The sequence below is a fragment of the Littorina saxatilis genome, linkage group LG6, assembly GCF_037325665.1.
Source record: "Littorina saxatilis isolate snail1 linkage group LG6, US_GU_Lsax_2.0, whole genome shotgun sequence".
Classification (NCBI taxonomy): Eukaryota; Metazoa; Mollusca; class Gastropoda; order Littorinimorpha; family Littorinidae; genus Littorina; species Littorina saxatilis.
Genome location: NC_090250.1, coordinates 42,350,979 through 42,371,752, shown reverse-complemented (window position 1 = coordinate 42,371,752; position 20,774 = coordinate 42,350,979). Strand labels below are relative to the sequence as shown.

Genomic DNA, 20,774 nt, shown 5'->3' with positions numbered 1-20,774 from the left:
CAATACAGCAACCACACTATAGAAAGAAGTTCCAATTGACTCTCTCAAACAAAAAATACTGCAACCACACTAGAAAGAAGTTCCAATTGACTCTCTCAAACAATACAGCAACCACACTAGAAAGAAGTTCCAATTGACTCTCTCAAACAATACAGCAACCACACTAGAAAGAAGTTCCAATTGACTCTCTCAAACAATACAGCAACCACACTATAGAAAGAAGTTCCAATTGACTCTCTCAAACAATACAGCAACCACACTAGAAAGAAGTTCCAATTGACTCTCTCACACAATACAGCAACCACACTAGAAAGAAGTTCCAATTGACTCTCTCAAACAATACAGCAACAACACTAGAAAGAAGTTCCAATTGACTGTCTCAAACAATACACTACCCACACGAGAAAGAAATTCTGATTGACTGTCTCAAACAATACAGCAACCACACGAGAAAGAAATTGTGATTGGCTGTCTCAACAATGCAGCAACCACACTATAGAAAGAAGTTCCAATTGACTCTCTCAAACAATACAGCAACCACACTAGAAAGAAATTCTGATTGCCTGGCTCAAACAATACACTACCCACACGAGAAAGAAATTCTGATTGACTGTCTCAAACAATACACTACCCACACGAGAAAGAAATACTGATTGACTTTCTAAAACGTAACGGTACCCACACAAAAAGAAATTCTGATTGACTGTCTCAGACAATACAGCAACCACACGTGAAAGAAATTATGATTGACTGTTTCACACAATACAGCAACCACACGTGAAAGAAATTATGATTGACTGTCTCAAACAATACAGCAACAACGCGAGAAAGAAATTATGATTGACTGTCTCAAACAATACAGCAACCGTAACAGTAAATAAAACGTAACAGTACCCACACAAAAAGAGATAATGATTGACTGTCTCAAACAATACACTACCCACACAAGAAAGACATTCTGATTGACTGTCTCAAACAATACAGCAACCACACGGAAAGAAGTTCTGATTGACTCTCTCAAGCAATACAGCAACTTGACCACACTAGAAAGAAATTCTGATTGCCTGGCTCAAACAATACAGCAACCACACGTGAAAGAAGTTCCAATTGACTCTCTCAAACAATACAGCAACCACACTAGAAAGAAATTCTGATTGCCTGGCTCAAACAATACAGCAACCACACGTGAAAGAAGTTCCAATTGACTCTCTCAAACAATACAGCAACCACACTAGAAAGAAATTCTGATTGCCTGGCTCAAACAATACAGCAACCACACGTGAAAGAAGTTCCAATTGACTCTCTCAAACAATACAGCAACCACACTAGAAAGAAATTCTCAGAATTTCTTTCTAGTGTGGTTGCTGTATTGTTTGAGAGAGTCAATCAGAATGTCTTTCTTGTGTGGGTAGTGTATTGTTTGAGACAGTCAATCATTATCTCTTTTTGTGTGGGTACTGTTACGTTTTATTTACTGTTACCACACCGTCACACCCCGCCTCTCTGTCTCTGTCTCTGTCTCTCTGTCTCTCTGTCTCTCTCTCTCTCTCTCTCTCTCTCTCTCTCTCTCTCTCTCTCTCTTTCTCCTCCTTATTTTGAGTCTTAGTGTAAAATTAATTTGAGAAACATGGGAAGGAAGAGAAAGGGGGGAGGGGGGGCTATGATTAAGCTGAAATATGCATTTCAGGGCCATTTTTGTGTGTCTAAAACACTAAAAACCTTCAGCTTCTGGGGACTTCGCCCCCAGACGCCTTCTGCGGCCCCCAGACCCCCACCTTCTTTTTCCTTAATTATCACTTTTTCTGAATGCCGATTTCAGGTTTTTTTTAACAAGGCAATTTTCATCCCTGATTCTGATTGCCTGGCTCAAACAATACACTACCCACACGAGAGAGAATTTCTGATTGACTGACTCAAACGTAACGGTACCCACAAGAGAATGACTGTGTTGCCTTCACTGGCTCCATCGTTTTATGAAAGTCGGGGACTGGGGGACTCGATGGAGGAAGACGGAACAAAGCGAAAGAAATATGGCAAGAAAATGGGCAAGCGTCGTCTCCTTGACTGATGATAGGTGGGGGCAATTTTGACTCCAGGCCAGAACCAGACAGCTTCGTTTACTTTGCAAGCAATGCATTAATTGCCCCTCGGCTGATCCGGCCATTTCACCGCCCGGGGAGCTGGAGGGGATCCCAGCGGAAAAGGGTTCGCGGTGGCTCGATGAAAAGCAGTGAGAGTTTTAAACCCCCCGCGATTCATGAAGAGCTGAGAATTGAGATCAATTGCCAAGGATTGTTTGCCGTGGGTTTTTAGGGAGATATTTCTCATCCTGAGTATTGGGGTCGGGGTATGTACACCGATCGAACAAGATTGGCTTGTGTTTGAACAGTGAACGATATGTTGAAACGGTATATGGACTGCTTTATGGGCCGTGGTTCCTGTTTGAGCCTAAGATCTCTGGTGCTGGATGAATGCCTGTAAATGTGTGCTGTCAAGGTGTAGGGCCTATACCTTCTCGTGTAAAGCACCATGTACCCCCATTCCCCACCACCCCGAACGCCACCCCCGCCCCCTTCCATGGATCCGCGGCCCAGGCTTTTAGATATGGTAACTTGTACAACATCAACCCAGGTTTTTGTGTGAATTTTTTTATGCGGATTTTGTTGTTACGTAATGATCAACAGTCTTAGTTCCGACGAGTCCAGCTTTCACTCCTAAATATGTTAATGCTCCCATTGTCAGGAACAGATTTAGCGTTTGTTTGTTTGTTTGCTTAACGCCCAGCCGACCACGAAGGGCCATATCAGGGCGGTGCTGCTTTGACATTTAACGTGCGCCACACACAAGACAGAAGTCGCAGCACAGTCTTCATGTCTCACCCAGTCACATTATTCTGACACCGGACCAACCAGTCCTAGCACTAACCCCATAATGCCAGACGCCAGGCGGAGCAGCCACTAGATTGCCAATTTAAAGTCTTAGGTATGACCCGGCCGGGGTTCGAACCCGGTACCCACGACCTCCCGATCACGGGGCGGACGCATTACCACTAGGCCAACCGTGCCGGTCGGATATAGCGTAAAAAGCTTGTCACAGAACGGCTGGTTTTCAAAACAGATACAACAAGAAGAAAGTACACAGGTGCATCAAATGACCAATACCTATACAGATTTCGTTATTTGTCCAGGTAGAGAAATCCATGTATCCCATATGAGGCTAGAAGGATCTATGATAATATACTATAGATAGTGCATACAGGAAGTGAAGTATCTTTAAGAAAGAAAAGCGAAAAAGTTGAACAAATTGAAAATACTGAAACTGCAGGCTTAAGGCGAATGAGAATGCGCCGTTCAACCTGAAAGAAGAATATCCCCTGCGTGGCAGTGTGACGTGAATAGGATTGTGAGGTCAGACGGAGTCTTACGCGTGACACTACGCCGTAACCGGGTCCTGCGAGTCCCGACAGGACTTTCTGCCCAGCTGGGAGTCGTGTATCAGGATTACATTTTGTCCGCCTGTGGTCTTCAGGGGAAAAGGCGGGGTTTCGCTTCATTATGCATTCAGTTATCGGGTCATCACAGTCCCTGCGAGACAAGGCGAGATCCCGTGGGATATTTGCTGCTGCATGGTACCTACGCATGCGTTGCTGAATTATCGCGAGCTCTCACGAGAATGAACGTAGGCCGCGAAGAAATGCTACGAGTTGGAAGTTGTTAAAGCTACTTGGATGCACATTTACATTTAGTTTTGAGTTGCAGGGTTGTAGGCAAAAGCTTTCTGTATACTTTGACTGGTTTCTGTGTGCGGTCTACACACGTTTTATCTATGGACATGAAAGATCAATGCAGTTGTTAAGAAATTCATTCAATGCAAAGACGGCTGGTTGCAGTAACTTCCACTTCTTGCAGGTGTAACGACCATCCTCAGCTTGGCGCCAGTAAGGATGACGGGAAAGAAGGGCTGACTCGAGAATGTGTCCAAATAGGGGAAGGACGCGCAAAGTAATCCAAAAATTCCAGACAGTTCAGTGATTGTTTACACAAGAAAGAATAATTAATCTTTTAACATCCACATTTTGCAGGTGTAACGACAATTCTGAGCTTCGCCGCTGCAGGGATGACGGTGAGAGAGGGTCAGCCTCGTATGTGTGTTAAGATGGTGGAAGGATGCGCATAGAAAATGTAAACATTCTAGACAGATAAAGCGATTGTTTACACGAGAAGGAATTTTTCTTTGAAACATCCATGTTTTGCAGGTGTAACGACTTTCCTCAGCCTGGCAGCGGTAGGGATGACGGTGAGAGGAGGTCTGCCTCGAAAGTGTGTCCAGATGGTGGAAAGATGCGCAAAGTTCCAGACAAATCGTTGATTTCTTTCTTTCTTTGTTTGCTTAACGCCCAGCCGACCACGAAGAGCCATATCAGGGCGGTGCTGCTTTGACATATAACGTGCGCCACACACAAGACAGAAGTCGCAGCACAGGCTTCATGTCTCACCCAGTCACATTATTCTGACACCGGACCAACCAGTCCTAGCACTAACCCCATAATGCCAGACGCCAGGCGGAGCAGCCACTAGATTGCCAATTTTAAAGTCTTAGGTATGACCCGGCCGGGGTTCGAACCCACGACCTCCCGATCACGGGGCGGACGCCTTACCACTAGGCCACCGTGCCGGCCAAATCGTTGATGACTTACACGAGAAGGAATCTGTCTTTATCTTAACATCCACGTTTTGCAGGGGTAACGACCATCCTCAGCCTGGCAGCGGTAGGGATGACGGTGAGAGAGGGTCTGCCTAGAGTGCCCTACGCCACCGCCCTGGACGTGTTCCAGTACATGTGTCTGGTGTACGCCATGGCCGCCCTCATAGAGTACGCCGCCGTCAACTACTTCACGAAACTCATGCCCAAGGAAGGGGGACTCGACGAAGAAGAAGAGGAAGAGGAGGAGGGGTACGACGGGGAGGTGTTAGAGGAGGTGAGTTTTTGATGTAGGGTAGTGGGGGTTGGCTGGGGATTACGGGGGGGGGGGGGGGGGGGGGGTTGTAGAAGAGGGGAGTGAAGGAGGTAAACCCGAAGCGTGGGTCTAGTAGTAACATAAATCAGTCCGATCTGTTGAAACTATTAACATCCGATGCTAATTTCCTGAGAGAGGAATCATTCGGTTTCTGCTGTTTAAGTTCTGGTGGAGGTCTTCTTCGACAAAGGCCGGACTTTGATATTGTATTTCAGCTTTGAGGCTTAGAAATTAATGAATGAGTTTGGTCATTAAATAATCTGAAAAATTATTTTTTTATAAAACGATCCAAAAATAAGTTCATCTTATTCTTCATCATTTTCTGATTCCAAAACCATATAAAATATGTTATATTCGGATTAAAAACAAGCTCTGAAAATTAAAAATATGAAATTTATGAATAAAATTAGATTTCCAAAATCGTTTTAAAAACATTTTCATCTAATTCCTTGTCGGTTTCTGATTCCAAAAACATATAGATATATATGATATGTTTGGATTAAAACAAGCTCAGAAAGTAAAAATAGAGATACAGAAAAGCGTGTTATCCTGCTCAGCACAACCACTACCGCGCTATTCTGGCTTGTCAATTTCACTGCCTTTGCCACGAGTGGTGGACTGACGATAATACGAGTATTTGGTCTTGGTGAAAAAAATTCAGTGCGTTCAGTTTCATTCTGTGAGTTCGACAGTTTTACTAAATAGGCCTATGTTGTATTTTTGCCTTCCGCGTCTTGTTTAAGTTGATGCCGTTGATCAGTTTGTGTAGATGCATGTGTTGGTGTACATGGCTGGATTGAATGTTTTTTAACCGCAATGTCAAAACAAATTCCCAACCTTGGGAAATAAATGATTCTGTATTCTGTATTCTGTTTTCTGAACCACGCCTCTTTCAACATTAGGCACACAAAAAAAAAGTTGTATGTTTCTGGTCACCCGACCCTACCTAGTTTTTTCCCGCCGACCCTAGACTTTTTTTTATTACATTTGTAAAAAAGAGAGAAAAAAAAAGCGTCAAAACGAAAGTAACAGACGGCAGATGACACAAGGGGGAAAACCCCGCATTCGTTTTGTCTCATTTGTTGGCTCACGTAAGTGTAGCCTATGCGATCATAACTTTGTCTGTCTGTGCGTTTGTGCGTGTGTGTGTGTGTGTGTGTGTTTGTGCGTGCGTGTGTGTGTATGTCTGTGGTAGAAACTCTAACATTTGAAGACGTCACATTACATTGACGTCACATTATGACGTAAGAGGGTTAGACGTCACGCGAAGGAAGTACTGAAAGTCTCGGTCATTATTATTTTGAGCGCGCCGAGACTAGTTGGCAGTCGTGTCCTGTAAGTAGGCTGCATGCAGACAGACAGATCTAGATCTAGTGTCTCGCTTTCTTGCACAGTTTCACCTATGCTCTTTCTGTGTGTGTGTGTGTGTGTGTGTGTGTGTGTGTGTGTGTGTGTGTGTGTGTGTGTGTGTGTGTGTTCACAACTACATAACTGGGTTCCTTGCATTAACACACAAGCGTCCAACTGGGTTTAAAAAAAAAGTCGGTTCCAAAAATAGGGACCCACTTTTTTTACTACTGTTTCTAGAAGGAAAGTGTCAAATGAAGATTCTCAGAAGTTTTCAAGGCTGGAACCTTTTTGTGCACTTTAGTCAACTTTGTGTGTATATTAGTTCACACACCAAAGCGTGTGAAAAAGTTTCTGAGTTTCCGAAACACACAGCCCAAGGACAGATAACTCTAGTTACTGACGAGTTGCATTTTCAAGATGGCGACGCCTCGTCGATCCAAGGTAAGCGGGAAACTTAATTTTATGATTGTTTCATTATTAGGGAACAGAAACTGTATGTTTTTGTCATTGTTCTTTTTAATTTATTGTGAATAAGTGTTTTTGTGTAGGCTATATTATCTTGGGATGAGGCAGTGACTGATCGAACGGCGGAGATAGTATTGATCTATTTTTCACGCAAGAAAAATGCCTGTACTTTCTTCTTTCATGCTATTTGTGCGTTTAGTGCTGAATTTATGAGTAGGTAACTTGAGGATGGTGATAATAATATGGCATTTCTTAGCTAAGCTTACAGAAAACACGATTTGAAAAGACCGGCTGTCAATCCGATCTCTAATAGACGCAGGCTGTTCTTCTAGTTTCCACCCGCCTTCATCTTTTTGAAGATTCTGTTAGTGTTTAACACAGCACTCGGGGCAACACATAATATTGATAAACATGCACAACAAAATTGAATATTGACAGCATGCGCATGCATGTGTATATCATTGCTGTAAGTGTAATTGTTTGCATTTTATTTGCAGATGATTTCTTCAGCAAGCCATTATGACGGGTAATTCAAAGGTGAGAAGGATCACGATTAATCAATGTCAGTGCATCCTGGCTGGTCCATGAGAGTGGGAAATCTGTGGGTTGATCTGTAACCAAATCAAACCAATAAATTTCATTTTTGTAGAGCTCCAGCCTGGCATTTAATATTATAAATGATGAGAAAGACTACATGGGTCATTGGGTGAACATTCCATTGTCAGAAATGTGTGATTGGGTTTGTTAATTGTTGGATGCTTAACGCCCAGTCCACAACTATAGGCGACCTCAGGGATGACTCATGATAGGGTTATTAAACGGGAAAATACAGGTGTATGGACATAGGGCGGCAGAAACAAAACACCCTCGCGGGGCCGGAGAATAAAGCGACCCCTGAAAACTAAAAGGGCTTAACCCCCTGTCCACCCTAACCGTTATGACTGCTTAAATGTTATGTCCCTCCGTTCGGTTGTTCATCTGGCTGTCTGTCCGTCTTACTGTCCGTGCACGCCGGAGAAAAATATAACTTTAAAGATGCACAGAGTTGAAGTCTAAATCAACAGTATTTTGATAATTATGTACACTTTATTAATATACTGGTAATGTTTATTTAGTAAAAAAACTTAATTTTGCACAAGATATCGCTGCGTACATATATGACCATTTTTACCTGCCGAAACAAATCACCTTACCTCTTGCTCTCACTGTTCTAGAACTGTGACGTCATTTCACATTTTCAGTACACTCTAGCTTAGTTACACACAGTCAATGTGAAGAAAGTCTCCTTTGACTGCCAAATTTTGCGATTCTGAATGTTGTTCAGTCAGCAGTTGTGAAAATAATAGTGAAATAAAGCAAGACCTGTTGCTGTTCTTCAACTTCAAGAATACCAGTATGAGTTGTATTGCAGTGATGCAAGCAAGGAATTAGTAAACAACCAACTGTATTTAGTGGAGTCTCATCAGGCTTTGGTGTGATCATGAAAACCGAATTCATACTACAGTAGAACCCCCATTTACGACTTTGGAAAAACCTTGAAAATTAGGTCGTAAAAAAGGGGGGGGGGGGGGGGAGTCTTAAAATGGTTGTTTGAGTTTTTGGCCCGGGCGGTCATGAATTTGGTTGCAGTGTACAATGTATGTACTGTTATGTACTGTCAATGTACACACACAAACACACAGTTGCAGTTTACAGTCCTATCTACACACACACACACCCAAACACATTACAGCAGAACAACTTTAACTCAAGTTTCAAAGAAAATTTACTCATGGCGTAATGCTCGCTCCCCGCCGAGTGAAGCACATTTGACATTGTGGCGCAACCAGTAAAATCCGAATGTCCTGCTCGATAGAAAGCATAACGACTTTTCTCCCGAATCATGTTTCTGCTCACAGGAATGTTTCTTCGCCGTGCATCGCTAAACTTGTCTCATACATGATCGTTGAGGTCTTCGTACAGGCACCTTTCTTTGCGTACTTTCGCTTCGCTATCCTTCTCCCCATCTTGATAACACCGAGTCTTTATTCTTGACGATACACAGGATTTGCGTCTTCCCGACTCCTAAGTAAGTCGCCACGGATTGCCATTTCGCTCGATTAGCGATTACTTTATTACCTCTCTACTCAAGAGTTGGCGCTTTTCTCTTTATTTCGCGAATTCAGCTTAGACACGTTTTGATAACATAATCATAGATTCTGTACCATCTGTGGCATAGGCCTATCACTCACAGTCACATTTATATTTGAAAAAAATTCACCTACTGCCCCTTGAATCATGAATGCACTGTTACGAGAATTAATAAACACTTAAAGCAGATGCCATCAGAATCTGAATGTCTAAACTCTAAAAGAAACATTTACAACAGGGCATGGTTTTCTAGTTTGCTTACTTTTTTTTTATAAAGACTTACAAAGTGCTCGCGATTGTCTCTTTTGGTACACTCTAAGTCATTACGGTAGCCCACCAAGTACTGTTATGATGTCAAGTCTTATGTCAAGCACCAAGTCCAAAATTTCCAGGTGTGCTCATTCACTTTTGATAAATGAAAATAATACAAATTGGCGATGCTCATTTTTGTGAAATTATTTTCAGATTGATATAAAAGCAACTTCATTCTACCTCTGTTAATTTTCCCTTCGTACTACTTCAGTGCATCTTTAGTTTAAAGTGAGGCCACCTCCAAAACTATGTTCATACCTCAACCATGATGTTGGATCTAGGCTGTTTGCATTCTTCAATTTCTTGTCAGCTGAATTTTCCTCTCAGCATTAATATTGACAGTTCTGGCTCTCCACTACTTGAACCTTTTGTTTTTCAACAGGGTGTCACATGGTGCCAAAGAGACCCATGAAACCAGGGTATCCAAAGCGTCGGCAGAGAGGCAAAAGAGGAGGGAAAAGAGGACGTTCGAGTCTTCATACTCATCACTACCTTCTAGGTTAGCCTCATTTTCATTGTCTTTTGCACATGGGATCAGCTCCATGATTAGCTAGGTCTACGTTTCCCAGGTGTATGTTCCTTCAGGTCTCTATTCCTCGAGTCCTTTATTTCCCCCCATTCCCTCTGGTCTCAGTTCCCCAGGTGTATGTTCCCTCCAGGGCCAGGGAACAAAGCCCTGCGGGACATTAACCAGGGGAAACACGGACCTGCTCCCATTGTGTCCTTGGGCTGAAGGCTCACGCTCCTATTTGTGACCAAGTGTAACCATGCTAGCCTTTCACACTTGTAAAAAACTTGGTCTGCATCGTTTTAAGATAAAGCAAGGACTTGGTTTAGATTTTGTTCTGACATGTTAGATAGTGCCTATATTGTTTTGTTTCCATCTGACTATGACTGCCTAAATGTCATCCGTTCATCTGTCCCTCCATCCGGTTGTCCATCGGGCTGTCTGTCCATCTAACTGTCCGTCCGTCTGGCTACATGTCTGGGCACGATGGGGTTGTCTGTCCCTCCATCAGGTTGTCCGTCTGGCTGTCCGTGCACGCCGGGGAAAAATACAACTTTAACGTGAGGTCACCTCCAAAACTAAATATTTCATACCTCAACAGACTGTCCATGATGTTGGAATGACTTGGATCTAGTCTGTTTGCATTCTTGTCAGCTGAATTTTCCTCTCAGCATTAGTATTGACAGTTCTATATCTCCACTACTTGAACCTTTTGTTTTTTAACAGGTTGTCACATAGTGCAAGAGAGGACAATCAAACCAGGGTACTCAAAGCGTCAGCAGAGAGGCATGAGAGCCCAGGACAAAAGAGGCCGTATGAGTTTTCATCCGATTCTTCATACTCACCACCACAATCTAGGTTAGTCTTATCTTCATTGTCTTTTCTGTCCGGGATCACTTACACGATAACCCATGTCCATGTTCCCCAGGTCCATGTTCCTTCAGGTCTATGTTTGCCCAGGTCTGTGCACAGGCGGAAGGTATCGTTCACTGGACCACTACTTTCATAGAAAGACTACAAGGTATGTCACTCAGCTTCAAGTCGTCTGTGTTCTTGGAGTCGCTTCCTGCGGACAATTTTTGTGTTCAAGGCGGTTTGCCTCTTCCAACAGTCTGTGTAAGGTCAAATAAATACAGTTGAATGATTGTTTTAACTACATCATACATGTATCTTTAATTTTCAGCTGCCGTCTGCTGCAAGTTGTTTTTGAGTCACTTGAGAAAATGTGACTCTATGTAATCGGTCAGTGTTAGTCTGTCCGGCCGGCCGGCTGTCTGGCCGGCCGGCCGTCCGTAGACACCACCTTAACGTTGGACTTTTCTCGGAAACTATCAAAGCGATCGGGCTCATATTTTGTTTAGTCGTGACCTCCAATGACCTCTACACTTTAACGATGGTTTCGTTGACCTTTGACCTTTTTCAAGGTCACAGGTCAGCGTCAAAGGAAAAATTAGACATTTTATATCTTTGACAAAGTTCATCGGATGTGATTGAAACTTTGTAGGATTATTCTTTACATCAAAGTATTTACATCTGTAGCCTTTTACGAACGTTATCAGAAAAACAAGGGAGATAACTAGCCTTTTCTGTTCGGCAACACACAACTTAACGTTGGGCTTTTCTCGGAAACTATAAAAGTGACCGGGCTCAAATTTTATGTGAACGTGACTCCCAGTGACCTCTACACTTTGACGTCTGCTTTGGTGACCTTTGACCTTTTTCAAGGTCACAGGTATGTCTTGAAGGAAAAAAATTGAAATATCATATCTCTGAAACTATTCATCGGATTTGATTCAAACTTTATAGGATTATTCTTTACATCAAATTATTTACATCTGTATTGTGTTGTGAATAGCAATTTCTTCCTGTCCATCTGATGCCTCATATAATATTCAGAACTGCGAAAGTGACTCGATCGAGCGTTTGCTCTTCTTGTTAACCATCATTTTGACGAATGTTCGTTTGCGAACCGCTACCTGTAGTTGGGAAGAAATCATGCATCCCGCACCGAATATGCATACGGGTGCTCATTGGTCTAAAACATATGTAAATATTGCAGCGAAGGGAAGCTACCCACGGGAGTTTCACTTTAGGTTTTTGTTAGGTTTTTGGTGAAGAACCGTTTGCCAAATCAAAAATAATCATCGAATATCCGGTTATTAACCAATGAGCGCATCGCACTACCAACTCCTCGGACCTACAACTGTTCAGCTTTCCCACGGGATCTAAGTGATATGCCGGCGACAGACGCGTTTGGTCGCACAAAATACGGTGCAGCGGACAGGCAGCTAAACATAAAAGGTACAGATAGTTAGAACATTCATTTATCCTGGCATTTGTAAAGTTACAAAGAATCTCGACATTGGCAATTATTATTTGCATAATTTTTTTTGAAGTTAGTGGAGCAAGACTCGAAGCTGAGTGTCATACCTTGTAGTCTTTCTATGAAAGTAGTGGTCCAGTGAACGATACCTTCCGCCTGTGGTCTGTGTTCCCTTGGGTCTATGTTCCTTCAGGTATATATGTTTGCCCAGGTCTATGTTTCATAAGCCAGAAACACAGTCGATCAACTGCAGTTGTCCGAGAGAACCACAGTAATCCGACATTATCGGGTTTCACAAACAAAATTTCAGTCGGCCGACTGCGGGTCATCTCACCTGAAGTCGGCCAAACACGGTGATGCTCTCCCCCCAACACTGTGTTCGGCTTACTGCGGTAAACCGAAAATAAATGTAATTATCCGCACAGTCAATGACACAATGACAATGCTCACACTTTGATTATGTTTTCTCTGGCCGATATGAATGCGTGATGTGATGTGTAAAACAATTCCATCTCAAACGGCATAAATAAATCCCTGCGCCTTGAATATGTGCGCAATATAAATTGTATAAAATAAAATTTAAAATTTTTTAAAAATAAATCCCTGCGCTTAGAACTGTACCCACGGAATACGCGCGACATAAGCCTCATATTGATTGACTTTTTTGGATTGTGAGCCAAACCTTGTGATTGTTCTTCGAAATGTATCTATCATGACGCAGTAATCCAGGAGACAAGTCAGGGTTATGTCTTGAAGACGTCACATTATGGCGTAAGAGGGTTAGACGTCACGCGAAGGAATTACTGAAAGTCTCGATCATTGTTATTTTGAGCGGGCCGAGACTAGTTTTTTCTTCCATCGCCATTTCCACGTGCAAATGAGCAAACGGAAGTGGTAATGTTGCTAAATTTAGCCCTCGACTTGGCCATTCGGATTACTGTACAGTTGGTTGACTGCGGTTGTCCGCGGGTGACGGTGATTCGCTCATGAAACGCGCTTTTCGGTGACCCGGCGATCAACCACAGTCGATCGACTGGGCCCCAGGGGCCAGTTTCATAAGATAGCAGTGAACCGACTGACAGTCGATCGACTGCCCAGTCGATCGACTGTGGTTGATCGCCGAGGTCACCGAAAAGCGCGTTTCATAAGAATGAAAACTATTGCACGGAATCAAGTAATTTTTGTTGTCACAAGTTTTCCCCAAACTGGTCTTTGATGTAATGAAAAAGGCAAAGTAGTGACTTCATTAGTTTGCCCAGGTTCCAAAATATAATGAGTCCCCCTCGTATTGCTTTGTTTCTAGCTGACTATGACTGCCTAAATGTCATCCGTTCATCTGTCCCTCCATCAGGTTGTCCGTCTGGCTGTCCGTGCACGCCGGGGAAAAATACAACTTTAACGTGAGGTCACCTCCAAAACTATAATTTATTTCATACCTCAACAGACTGTCCATGATGTTGGAATGACTTGGATCTAGTCTGTTTGCATTCTTGTCAGCTGAATTTTCCTCTCAGCATTAGTATTGACAGTTCTATATCTCCACTACTTGAACCTTTTTTTTCAACAGGTTGTCACATAGTGCCAGAGAGGACCATCAAACCAGGGTACCCAAAGCGTCAGCAGAGAGGCGTGAGAGCCGAGGACGAAAGGAGAAAAAAGAGGCCGTTCGAGTCTTCATCCGATTCTTCATACTCACCACCACCATCTAGGTTAGTCTTATCTTCATTGTCTTTTCTGTCCGGGATCACTTACACGATTACCCATGTCCATGTTCCCCAGGTCCATGTTCCCCCAGGTCTATGTTCCTTCAAGTCTATGTTCTCTTAGGTCTATGTTCCTTCAGGTATATGTTTGCCCAGGTCTCTGTTCCCTGAGGTTTATATTTTCCACCATGATTATGTTTTCTCTGGTCTCAGTTCCCTAGTTCTAAATTCCCTGGGTGTATGTTCCCTCCAGGCCCAGGAAACAAAGCCCTGCACAACATTAACCAGGGGAAACAGACCTGCTCCCATAGTGACCTTGGGCTGAAAGCTCACGCTCTTGTTTGTGACCAAGAGTAAACCATGCTTGCCTTTCACACTTGGAGAAAACTGGGTCTGTATCATTTTAAGATAAAGCAAGGACTTGGTTTAGATTTTGTTCTGACATGTTAGATAGTGCCTATATTGCTTTGTTTCCATCTGACTATGACTGCCTACATGTTATCCCTTCATCTGTCCCTCAATTTGATTGTCCGTCTGGCTGTCTGTCCATCTGACTGTCCATCTGACCGTCCGTCTGGCTGGTTGTCCGTCTGCTGTCTGTCTATATGACTGGCTGTCTGTCCATTTGTCTGTCTATCTGACGGGTTGTCTGTCCATCTGACTGTCCGTCCGTCTGGCTGTCCCTGCACACCGGGGAAACCTAAAACTTTAATGTGCGGTCACCTCCAAAACCATGTTTCATACTTTAACCAGGCTGTCCATGATGTTGGAATGACTTGGATCTAGTCTGTTTGCATTCTTGTCAGCTGAATTTTCCTCTCAGCATTAATATTGACAGTTCTGGCTCTCCACTACTTGAACCTTTTGTTTTTCAACAGGGTGTCACACAGTGCCAGAGAGGACCATGAAACCAGGATAGCCCAAGGGTCAGCAGAGAGGCATGAAAGCCGAGGTCGAAAGAGGAAGAGAGTAAAGAGGCCGTTCGAGTCTTCACCGATTCTTCATACTCACCACCGCCATCTAGGTTAGCCTTATCTTCATTGTCTGTTTGTGTCTGGATTCAGCTTCATCATTACCCAGGTCTGTGTTTCCCCAGGTCTATGTTTCTCCAGGTCCGTTTCTAAGGTCTGTGTTCCCCCAGGTCTGTGTTTCCCCAGGTCTGTGTTCCCCCAGGTCTGTGTTCCCCCAGGTCTGTTCCTCAGGTCTGTGTTCCCAGACCTGCCTACCCTTACGATTTGGGCGTAACTTACTACGAATGTTAACCCAAACTACGCCACCATGCTTTCCAGAATGGAAGTACGATTTTTAAGAATCCAAAAGTATGATTTTTTGCATCTTATCTCGAAGTAAATCCGATCAGTATAGTTGCTTTCGCAGAGCTTGAGTTTGCGCCTGCGCGAGATCATTTAGGCAATATCCGGTCATTTCCGGTCTGTTCAGCCACAAACAAGATAGACGCTGCCGTTCGCATTACAATGAATTAGCGACGCGTGGAAAATCTGAGTCCCCACGAGACAGACGAATCTGACGAGGAAGCTTGTCACAGTGGTGGTAAAAGGATTGCTGTGAGAAAGAAGACAGCCATTCAACAGAAATACAAAGGCAGCTAAATGAAATCGTGGCCATGCCTAGGACCTTAATCAAAAGGACCAAAGCACGTCTTGTGTTCCCTTTGCCACAGTGACTTTTCGTGTGCACACATTGGAAAATATGACTGTGCATAGCACATCGGGACAGATTATCACAAGGATGCAGTACAGAGAGCTCATAGAAACAAAAAGACGTTCAAATTACCTGTTTCTTTATCAGGAAGTTGAGTGATACAGTAACAAAACTGGAGGGAGAAATTATCCGAGCAGAAGACTTAGTGTCAATGTGCAAAATGATTGCCGAATGGAACCTGATTACACTTTCTTCCAACAGATTACTCTTTTTGGCTTGACTCATTACACCTTGTAATTTTGGGGGTAGGCAGGTCTGTGTTCCCCCAGGTCTGTTCCTCAGGTCTGTGTTTCCTCAGGTCTGTGTTCCCCCAAGTCTGTGTTTCCCCAAGTCTGTGTTTCCCCAGGCCTGTTCCTCAAGTCTGTGTTCCCCCAGGTCTGTTCCTCAGGTCTGTGTTCCCCCAGGTCTGTGTTCCCCCAGGTCTGTGTTCCTCGGGTCTGTTCCCCCAGGTCTGTGTTTCCCCAGGTCTGTGTTTCCTCAGGTCTGTGTTCCCCCAAGTCTGTGTTCCCCCAGGTCTGTTCCTCAGGTCTGTGTTCTCCCAAGTCTGTGTTCCCCCAGGTTTGTTCCTCAGGTCTGTGTTCCCCCAAGTCTGTGTTTCCCCAGGTCTGTTCCCCCAGGTCTGTTTCCCTATGTCTGTGTTCCCCAAGGTCTGTTTCTCAGGTCTGTGTCCCCCCAGGTCTGTGTTTCCCCAGGTCTGTCTTCTTCTTCTTGTCGTTCGCCAATGCTAAACGTGGAGTCCAGCTCTGGTAATGAAGCTGGTGGTCTTATGAAGAGCCTCCACAGGTCCATGCAGCTTCTCATGAAGGGGCACCGGCCTGGTCCAGATCTCTCTCCTCAGGGGCTGGAGATTCCTGCAGTCCTGCAGGATGTGGGCTGCATCCTGCTCTGCGTCTCCACAGGGACACATGGGGGAGGGCACGGCTCGCAGTTTTTTGTGCAGGTGTTGTTGCATTCTGTTGTGCCCTGTTCTCAGGCGAAAAATGACTACCTGTTCAGGTCTTGACAGTTGGTGGTTGCTGTCGTGCGTTGGGGGGGGGGGGGGGGGGGGTTTAAGCAGAGACTTTATGACGGTTTTCATCTCTGTGGAGCTCACTGGGTTTTCTTCTTGTTCGTCCTCCGCACCCAGTTTGGCCATTTTATCCGCTTGTTCGTTCCCCTCTATCCCGCAGTGTTAGGGGACCCACTGCAATATCAATCAATCAATCAATATGAAGCTTATATAGCGCGTATTCCGTGGGTACAGTTCTAAGCGCTTGTCGAATACAGTCTTCAGACAAGTGATGTTATGAAGTGTCGTTGTAAGCTGAGGCAGTTTGTTGTTGTTGACTGCTTGCAGCACAGACAAGGCATCAGTCAGGAAGACAACTTGGGTGTCGGGATTGACCTTGCTGCTGATGGTATTGGCTGCGTGGATAAGCGCTTCTACCTCTGCTCTGTAGTTGGTGCAATGGAGGCCAGTTGGTATAGCCTCTGCTTGCCACTCTCCACTGGGGTGTTGGATGTAGACACCAGCTCCTCCTCTCTTGACGGCATCTGTGGCGGACCCATCTGTAAAGACCCGCATCCATGCTTCTTGGGGGTATCTTTCGTCGAGCATGGCAAGTGTCACCTGGCTTTCTTCTGCACATCGCTCTGTTCATCTTTTGTTGTGAGATGAGGAACTGTGGTCTGGATGGACACGTTTTCAAGGTTGTTTTTCCAGGGTGGTTCTTCAAGGGAGAAGTGTGATGGGTGAACCAGTTCAGGCATCTTTGCTTGGTGTTCTCTCTTCAGGGCCCGTGTCTCAGTTGCAAAGCTTGATCTCTTTAGCCTGCCAGAAGAGAGCTGCTTTATCCTTGCATTCATTTGGTGGTCTGGAATGCACTGGTACTTGATGTCTTGTACCATCGCTTTGCATTCTCTTCTCTTGCTGAGTGGAGGTATGCCGGTCACCTGTTGCATCTTGTCTATTGGGGTTGTCTTCATAGCGCCTGTGATGATTCTCATCGCTTGATTTTGGACTATCTCTAGGGTTTGAAGGTGCGTCTTGGCTGCTGTCATCCAAGAGCTAGATCCGTACTCAAGGTGAGGTCGTACGGTCCCCTGGTACACTGTCTTGAGGATCTTTTCGTTTGCGCCCCATTGTGATCCTGCCAGTTTCCTCATGATGTTCAGTTTTCTTCTGGCTTTTGCTTCCGCATTCATGATGTGATGTTGCCATGTCATGCGTTTGTCATATGTGACTCCGAGGTAAGTTTGCTGGTCTTCAAACTTCAGTGGCGTGTCACCCAACGTCAGTCTTCCAGGTTGTACTTTGGCGGAGAGTGTGAAGAGAGTAGCTGTTGTCTTGTCTCTGTTGATGGTTACACACCAGTTGTCTGTCCAAGCTGCAACTTTCTCGAGGGCAAGTTGCATCCTGTAGGTCGCAGTTGTTGCATGCTCCTCAGTGCACCAGAGAACAAGGTCATCAGCATACAGTGCTGCATGGACTCTACTGGGCAACTCGGGCATTCAACAGAAATACAAAGGCAGCTAGCTAAATGAAATCGTGGCCATGCCTAGGACCTTAATCAAAAGGACCAAAGCACGTCTTGTGTTCCCTTTGCCACTGTGACTTTTCGTGTGCACACATTGGAAAATATGACTGTGCATAGCCAGGGCCTAGCATTGTAAGCTGTTCGGCTTACTTTACGCCGAAATAACATCTCCAGTACGCGGAACTCGATTTGGTGTACTCCGAAATGCAAAAACCTGTTATTCCCAAACGGTAAACCCAAACAGTCCCAGCTTTCGTTTTGTGCGCTGTTCGGTTCAATTCTCAATCGGTTTGACAGTTTGCTTGAGCACGCACTTCCTGTGGCATCGCGCGACCATGCTTTGTGCCGGTGTTTTGTGGCTCTAGACTTGAAATAATGTCTCGAAGCGACATTGTTGAACGTGGTCAGCCATTCAGTGACAAAGAATCTAGGTATTCCTGGAAGTGGGAATGGCACTTTCAGGCCAAATAACACAAGATTGTCAGTTTTCTTGTTTTCTGTCTGTGTTTTGCTTGTTGGTGAAGGCATAATTTAGTTGCTCAATCTTCTTGGGGGGGGGGGGGGTCATTTTAGGTAAAAAAAATCTCAATTTATTTTTCAAATTTTCTATGAGTTTTTTTCTATTTCACCACTATATATATTTATATTTCTTCTTTTTTTCCCCCACCAGGGGCCAGACCCCCGCCTTTGTAAGCTGAACTCACTTTTTCCAATGCTAGGCCCTGATAGCACATCGGGACAAATGATCACAAGGATGCAGTACAGAGAGCTCATAGACGTTCAAATTACCTGTTTCTTTATCAGGAAGTTGAGTGATACAGTACAAAACTGGAAGGAGAAATTATCCGAGCAGAAGACTTAGTGACAATGTGCGAAATGATTGCCGAATGGAACCTGAATACACTTTCTTCCAACAGATTACTCTTTTTGGCTTGACTCATTACACCTTGTAATTTTGGGGGTAGGCAGGTCTGTGTTCCCCCAGGTCTGTTCCTCAGGTCTGTGTTTCCCCAGGTCTGTTCCTCAGGTCTGTGTTCCCCCAAGTCTGTGTTTCCCCAAGTGTGTTCCTCAAGTCTGTGTTCCCCCAGGTCTGTTCCTCAGGTCTGTGTTCTCCCAAGTCTGTGTTCCCCCAGGTTTGTTCCTCAGGTCTGTGTTCCCCCAGGTATGTGTTTCCCCAGGTCTGTTCCCCCAGGTCTGTTTCTCAGGTCTGTGTTCCCCAGGTCTGTTTCCCTATGTCTGTGTTCCACAAGATCTGTTTCTCAGGTCTGTGTTCCTCCAGGTCTGTTCCCCCAGGTCTGTGATCCCCCAGGTCTGTGTTCCCCCAGTTATGTTTCTCAGGTCTGTGTTCCACCAGGTCTGTTCCTCAGGTCTGTGTTTCCCCAGGTCTGTTCCCCAGGTCTGTGTTCCCCCAAGTCTGTGTTCCCCCTGGTGTGTTCTTCAGGTCTGTGTTCCTCCAGGTCTGTTCCTCAGGTTAGTCATCCCCCAGATCTCTGTTCCCTGAGGTCTAATTTCCTCTGTGTCTCTATTTCCCAAGGTCTATATACTAATAAATAATGTTGTGTGTGTGTGTGTGTTTTTTTTTTTTTAATGATTAATGTGTCCATCACCTTCGCAATATACTCTCACTCTCTCTTTCTCTCTCTGTTTTTTCCCTCTATGTCACTCAAACTTTGCTTGCAACAACTGCATTTTTGAATATAATTCTTCCTGTCCAATTGTTGTGAGTAAGATTATGTTGTCTCACACTCTTACCCTAACCTTTGTGGGATGTTGTATTCTGCAGATTCAGGATGCCGATCATCTCTTTGCCAGCCAAAGCAAGTCCTTTCAAGTGACCATTCAAGTGACCATTCAAGTGACCATTCAAGTGTTCAGTTTCCTGCTCTACTCAAAGAGGCACTGTCAGGTGGGGGGGGGGGGGGGGGGGTGGGGGCGGAGATAAATGCAAAAAACATTGTTGTATTTTTTGCCAACAAGTCAATGTAAAAATGTCTACCCACCTTGAATGAGTTCACAAAGAAGAGCCAGAGGTAGCTCAGATTTTGGCAGTGAAAAAAGAAACTTGCTTCGCCGACAAGCTTACCTTGGATCCACGAGTCGTCGCCATCTTGAAACTGCAACTCGTCAGTAACTAGAGTTATCTGTCCTTGGGCTGTGTGTTTCGGCAAGTCGGAAACTTTTTCACACGCTTTGGTGTGTGAACTAATATACACACAAAATTGACGAAAGTGCACAAAAAGGTTCCAGCCTTGAAAACTTCTCAGAACCCTCATTTGACACTTTTCTGCTAGAAACAGTAGTAAACAAAGTGGGTCCCTATTTCATAAACCGACTTTTTTTTAAAACAGTTTTTTGAAAAGGTAATTGGAAAAATGAAAGACGATGACATTTTCAGATTCGCTTCTCTTAAAGGCTGCCCTTTACGTAGCGTTCATTAATTAATTCCTATTGTTTACATGTGCCAATAATGTTATAAAACTGTACCTAAAGGGATATAATAAAGATTGGCTGTAGCTTTCGAACACAGAAAAAATTATTGCAGTATTGCAAAGTGGTGTTGATAGTGTCGAATGTAAACGGAACAGTCTCAAAGTGAAAGTGGATGTTTTCCGGAAATTGCGAAGTTAACAAGAATACAGAAAAGCTCGCTTTCCTGCTTAGCACAATACACTACCGCGCTAATCTGGCGTGTCAATATCACTACGTTTTGCACGTGGAAGGTGAGCGA

General features: G+C 44.3%; 1 protein-coding gene and 1 long non-coding RNA gene across 4 annotated transcripts in view; both read left to right on the top strand.

Annotated features, from left to right (window-relative positions):
- LOC138969285 (gamma-aminobutyric acid receptor subunit alpha-2-like) overlaps positions 1-20,774 on the top strand; it is a 108,132-nt gene that overhangs the window by 78,269 nt on the left and 9,089 nt on the right. Inside the window, exon 8 of the mRNA XM_070342041.1 lies at positions 4,740-4,978. Coding sequence (XP_070198142.1) covers positions 4,740-4,978 — 239 coding nt within the window. The remainder of the gene's footprint in view (positions 1-4,739; positions 4,979-20,774) is intronic.
- On the top strand, positions 6,087-19,952 carry LOC138969287 (uncharacterized). Of its 3 annotated transcripts, XR_011456415.1 has the most exons (8): positions 6,087-6,808; positions 7,330-7,369; positions 9,657-9,773; positions 10,509-10,640; positions 13,673-13,814; positions 14,062-14,199; positions 14,687-14,832; positions 19,830-19,952. It is a non-coding gene; the product is annotated as an uncharacterized lncRNA (long non-coding RNA). The 3 variants fall into 3 exon arrangements; XR_011456413.1 differs by lacking the exon at positions 14,062-14,199 and having other exon boundaries at positions 6,093-6,808; XR_011456414.1 differs by lacking the exons at positions 10,509-10,640; positions 14,062-14,199 and having other exon boundaries at positions 6,095-6,808.